The sequence below is a fragment of the Littorina saxatilis genome, linkage group LG4 (genome assembly GCF_037325665.1).
Source record: "Littorina saxatilis isolate snail1 linkage group LG4, US_GU_Lsax_2.0, whole genome shotgun sequence".
NCBI lineage: Eukaryota > Metazoa > Mollusca > Gastropoda > Littorinimorpha > Littorinidae > Littorina > Littorina saxatilis.
Window position 1 is genome coordinate 59,943,037 of NC_090248.1, and position 6,221 is coordinate 59,949,257.

Genomic DNA, 6,221 nt, shown 5'->3' on the forward strand with positions numbered 1-6,221 from the left:
ACAAAAAGCTTCAGATCACTTGCACACACAAACAGCAACTGGTGGTTCAAGTTGCAAAAATGGCTAGAGGTGCTGTTGAAACAGGGGCGGACGAGGGGGGGGGGGCACAGGGGGCACGTGCCCCCTCCCCCCCCAAAAAAAAAGAAGAAAAAAAGATTTTTCTATGCTGATTCTATGACCATTTCTAAGTTCAAATGGCACCAGATGGCACCATTTTGCTTCTTTGGGCAAAATTTTTTTCCGGGGGGGCATGCCCCCGGACCCCCCTAGCAAATTCGGGCGCTTCGCGCCCTTCACATTCACTTTCGATTCAAAGTGCCCCCCCCCCCCCCCTTACAAAGCAACTGATAGGCCCCTGTGCAAGATATATGTTTTGAAGGCATATTTAAAAGAAGTGGGGGAATCTGAACGACGGACAGTTTGTGGTCTTTTGATCAGATGGTAGGGGCAGAAACAGAGAATGAACGTTCGCCGTAGGCTTCTGTGTAGGGTTTAGGGATGCAGAAGATGAGGCTGTCTGACGCTGAGCGGAGGGTTCGGGTTGGTTTGTACATTTTCAGGAGTTCGGAGAGGTATGAGGGACCAGTAGACGAGGCAACAGACCTTGTAATGGATGCGTGCGTCTACCGGAAGTCAATGCAAATGTCTGAGGTGGGGAGTGATGTGGCAACTCTTGCTGATCTTCAAGACAAGACGAGCAGCATTGTTCTGGATTTTCTGGAGTTTATTAAAGAGGTACTGCAGGCAAAGCAGTGCGAATTGCAATTGTCAAGACGTGTCAATACAAAAGAAACAAGTCGCGTAAGGCGAAAATACAACATTTAGTCAAGTAGCTGTCGAACTCACAGAATGAAACTGAACGCAATGCCATTTTTCAGCAAGACCGTATACTCGTAGCATCGTCACTCCACCGCCCGTGGCAAAGGCAGTGCCCGTGGAATTGACAAGAAGAGCGGGATATTCGTTGCGCTAAGAAGGATAGCACGCTTTTCTGTACCTCTCTTCGTTTTAACTTTCTGAGCGTGTTTTTAATCCAAACATATCATATCTATATGTTTTTGGAATCAGGAACCGACAAGGAATAAGATGAAAGTGTTTTTAAATTGATTTCGAAAATTTAATTTTGATAATAATTTTTATATATTTAATTTTCAGAGCTTGTTTTTAATCCGAATATAACATATTTATATGTTTTTGGAATCAGCAAATGATGGAGAATACGATAAACGTAAATTTGGATCGTTTTATAAATTTTTAATTTTTTTTTACAATTTTCCGATTTTTAATGACCAAAGTCATTAATTAATTTTTAAGCCACCAAGCTGAAATGCAATACCGAAGTCCGGGCTTCGTCGAAGATTACTTGACCAAAATTTCAACCAATTTGGTTGAAAAATGAGGGCGTGACAGTGCCGCCTCAACTTTCACGAAAAGCCGGATATGACGTCATCAAAGACATTTATCAAAAAAATGAAAAAAACGTTCGGGGATATCATACCCAGGAACTCTCATGTCAAATTTCATAAAGATCGGTCCAGTAGTTTAGTCTGAATCGCTCTACACACACACACAGACAGACAGACACACACACACACGCACACACACACGCACGCACATACACCACTACCCTCGTCTCGATTCCCCCCTCTATGTTAAAATATTTAGTCAAAACTTGACTAAATATAAAAAATAAGTGTCTGAGTTGCCTGAGTAGTAAGAAAGTGGCGAAAAGAGCTAATGCGTCTGAGTTCAAAGCTTACAATGCAAATCACGTTTACGATGTGGGGAGACATAATCCAATGTTCATCCATTGTGGCACCTACGTTTTTTACACACCATACTCTTGACGAGTATGTAAAGCCCCCTCCCCCACCCCCACCCCCCGCTATCCAAGATCTTACCTCGTTTGGACGGTTTTCCTTGGTGACGCAATGCCCAGCGGTCACCGCCCATCTGTCGTAGATGAGCGTGGCCCCACAAATAAGCCCTCCCTCTTTGCCGTTCGTCTGCACCAGCCCTGCCTGCCACGGCCACACTTCAATGTCAGACTCCTTCCCTCCTGCGATGTACGGGTGCTTCGGTGGGCGTCGTTTGCCACACTCTGAAACGGCACAACAAGCTTTTATCCTACATACGTGAAAGGGACCACCCATGTGATAAATAAACCATATCATCTTCACACGTGTGTACATTATGTAAATGAGGTCGGTGTCGTAGGCCACACTCTGAAACGGCACAACAAGCTTGTATTGTACATACGTGAAAGAGATCACTCATGTGATAAATAATCCATCTCTTCTTCACACGTGCGTATATTATGTAAATGAGGACGGTTCAAACTACAGACTGGCATGGACCATTGTTCTCACTGCTCAGGATGACTAAACTCACCGAGACAAACCTCATTCTCGGAACATTTTTGCATTCGCTGTGTCCTGCTGAAGAGATTTGAGAATTAACATGTGACGCTAAAGTTCCTATTTTGACGTATTTTGGCTTCCCTTGACGTCAGAGATTTCCCCATGTGTTTGCTTATATCATTACCCTGGTTAAAAAGTCTTATTTAATTCATGTGCTCTTACTTTCTTATATTAACGTTCTCTCTTTCGTTCTCTCTCAATAATTATGTATTCAGGTAATGAGTTGTGGGTAGTAGTTGTAGTAGTAGATTAGTCCCTGTTTAGGTCTAGGACTGGATGCTTATTCTTGTTACCCTCGGAGAAAAAAAAAGAATTGTCATTGTCACTGTCTGTCTGTCTGTCTGTCTGTCTGTCTGTCTGTCTGTCTGTCTCTCTCTCTCTTTCTCTCTCTCTCTCTCTCTCTCTCTCTCTCTCTCTCTCTCTCTCTCTCTCTCTCTCTCTCTCTCTCTCTCTCTCTCTCTCTCTCTCTCTCCTCCACCAATCACTCACTTAAAGGCTTTTGCGTACCTGATATACATCTGGGTGTTACGAAGGTGTCCTGGTTAATACAGCGCTGCTGTGTGAAGGTGGAGTCCAGGTGGTAGAACCCATTGTCGCACCCAAACATCACTTCCATTCCCAATGGAACCACGTTGTCCGGAAACTCATAAAGCTGGTCGCGGTACTTGTCTTTTCCAGGGATACTTTAGGCAATCAAAAGAAGGAAAACATGTATATACAATGGAACCTACATTGCGACAACCTCGCGGAAGCGACCACCTCCCCACAGCGACTAATTCCAATCTCTTTTCTTCGGCCCCTTTGGGTGTTCGTTATGGACAGGTTTGACTGTATCAAGAAAGAAAGAACAACAAGAAATGAAGAGAGGTAGAAAGGAAGAAAACACAGAAGGAAAGAACAAGTCGCGTAAGGCGAAAATACAACATTTAGTCAAGTAGCTGTCGAACTCACAGAATGAATCTGAACGCAATGCAACGCAGCAAGACCGTATACTCGTAGCATCGTCAGTCCACCGCTCACGACAAAGGCAGTGAAATTGACAAGAAGAGCGGGGTAGTAGTTGCGCTAAGAAGGATAGCACGCTTTTCTGTACCTCTCTTCGTTTTAACTTTCTGAGCGTGTTTTTAATCCAAACATATCATATCTATATGTTTTTGGAATCAGGAACCGACAAGGAATAATAATAATAATAATAATAATAATAATAATAATAATAATTGTCAGTAAGTACTGGTGTCACATGACTGATGTGAACCAGTTGATTGGCTAATGGCGATGCGCTAAAACTGTTAGCGCACTCTTGGAGTGCGCTAACTTTTCCACAGAGCGTATTCTTGCGCCCTTTGCCTAAGCAAGACTGTGCTCTCATCCTCAGAATTGATTAATGACATGTAGCTTATATTCTCCACAATACCAAATGACCATAAATTCCCTGCTTCTCAATTAAAGCAGAAGTGGGTTTTTTTCTGACAGATTGCATGTGCCTGTGCCAGTGCCAGTGACAACACAGAAATACGACTACATCAGTTCAGTAAATGAATGGTTTCAGAATTATTATTTCAAAGCAAGAACAATCGTAATCGAAAACGTGTAAGGTTCAGAACGTTCTTACCATATATAAGATTTATTAGCAGCCTGCCTCATGCGTACAGACTCAGTGCAGACTGCAGTCGTTCCATTGCCCAGGTTGGCAGGTAGCCTAGCAGACGACATTAACCCCGCTCAGCAAATTAACATGTTGGGCAAATGTGAACGAAAAAACGATGGGGATATAATACGTGTAGGGTTCAGAGCATTCTTACCGTTCATATTTAGTATCAGACTCCCCGATGAGTGAAGATAGAACACGAGAAATATGCCACATTTGTTTTGAAAATGTGCGAACCGTCGAGTCCCGCTTTGAGTCAATTCAAGGGGAGTCACTCCGCATAGTCAATCCGTCGAAGCTCGACTGGAGGTTTCGAATCGCAAATAATGAAGAGCCTTTCTCCGAGTTCAAATGAGGTCTCTCTGAAAGATCATCACTGTTCAGATTAACGCTACACTGGAATTTACCAACAGAAATTAAAATGCGTGTGACGAAAGCACGACACACTTGAGAAAAGTAGATCTTTACTGTGCACGACCTGACCACACAGTTATGCCTATTCAAATGCGCATTGCAAAATGTGCGTTTGGAATCTTCTTTTTTCTATGGCGGTACTGACAATATCGTTATTGAAACAATCCCAGTGCACTAAGGGATTTATAGAGCAAATCTCGAAAATAATTATTGAACTCAGCGCTATGCGCTTCGTTCAATAATGAATTTTCTCGATTTGCTCTATAAATCCCTTAGTGCACTGGGATGTCTCAATAACTTAAATAATAATAATAATAATAATAATAATAATAATAATAATAATAATAATAACGGGCATTTATAAAGCGCCTTATCAGATTTCAAAGCGCGTGACAACAATACATGTATACAAAATTCATACAATCACTGTCAGATTCAAACAACACATCATGCACATCTCACATCCCCAGACTCTATACTAAGGAACTATCCGTAATGTTGTTGGAACAAGTGAGTTTTCAAATTGGACTTAAAAGATTAAATGGATGGAGAGTGACGTAATTGAAAGGGGAGTGAATTCCAAAACTGAGGTCCATAATACGAAAACGTGCGGAAGCCATGAGCCTTGCGTTTAAAGCGACCTTGACGGAGAAGTCGAGCATCATCAGAAGAACGAAGGGTGCGAGAGGGAGTGTAGAGGGAGACCAGTTCAGAAAGATAGGCAGGTGCCGATTCAGAGATGATATTGTAGCAGAAGCAGGCAGCTTTATACCTAATACGTTCAGATACAGGAAGCCAGTGAAGTTCTTTCATGAGAGGAGTGCAGGGTTGTCGATGCTGTGCTCTGAAAATGAGACGTGCAGCAGAGTGTTGTACTTTTTGCAAGGGTTGGAGAGTGGAGTCAGGGCAGCCTATGAGAAGGGAGTTGCAGTAATCTAATCTGGACAGAATGCAGGATGTAACGAGAGTTTTAGTGGCATCAACAGTGAGAAATGTTCTTATGGAACCTATTCTTCTGATCTCAAAGTAACATGTCTGACAGACTTTTTTGATGTGTTGTTTCATTGAGAGGTGGGAGTCCATGATGAACCCAAGATTCCTAGCACTATCAGAGAGAGAAATGTCACTAGAACCTACTGTGATGGAGGCTGGAAGGGAAGTGGTCGAAGAGGAAGCTCCAGAGAAAAGAAGAAATTCAGTCTTGTCATCATTTAACTTGAGCATGTTGTTTGTCATCCATGATTTAATATCTGAAGTGCAGTTTTGGAGAGTAAGATGGAAGTGTTTTTAAATTGATTTCGACAATTTAATTTTGATAATAATTTTTATATATTTAATTTTCAGAGCTTGTTTTTAATCCAAATATAACATATTTATATGTTTTTGGAATTAGCAAATGATGGAGAATAAGATGAACGTAAATTTGAATCGTTTTATAAAATAATTTTTTTTTTACAATTTTCAGATTTTTAATGACCAAAGTCATTAATTAATTTGTAAGCCACCAAGCTGAAATGCAATACTGAAGTCCGGGCTTCGTCCAACATTACTTGACCAAAATTTCAACCAATTTGGTTGAAAAATGAGGGCGTGACAGTGCCGCCTCAACTTTCACGAAAAACCGAAATGACGTCATCAAATACATTTATCAAAAAAATGAAAAAAACGTTCGGGGATGTCAGGAACTCTAATGTCAAATTTCATAAAGATCGGTCCATTAGTTTGGTCTGAATCGCTCT

At 41.6% G+C, this 6,221-nt stretch overlaps 2 protein-coding genes across 3 annotated transcripts in view; one reads left to right on the forward strand and one right to left on the reverse strand.

The window, feature by feature from the left end:
- LOC138965239 (uncharacterized) overlaps nucleotides 1-6,221 on the forward strand; it is an 81,460-nt gene that overhangs the window by 26,669 nt on the left and 48,570 nt on the right. The window lies entirely within an intron of this gene.
- LOC138965666 (clotting factor C-like) overlaps nucleotides 1-6,221 on the reverse strand; it is a 30,833-nt gene that overhangs the window by 9,544 nt on the left and 15,068 nt on the right. Inside the window, exons 5-6 of the mRNA XM_070337840.1 lie at nucleotides 2,928-3,103; nucleotides 1,902-2,101 (exon numbers count right to left, since the gene is read on the reverse strand). Of these exons, the coding sequence (XP_070193941.1) occupies nucleotides 1,902-2,101; nucleotides 2,928-3,103 (376 nt within the window). The remainder of the gene's footprint in view (nucleotides 1-1,901; nucleotides 2,102-2,927; nucleotides 3,104-6,221) is intronic.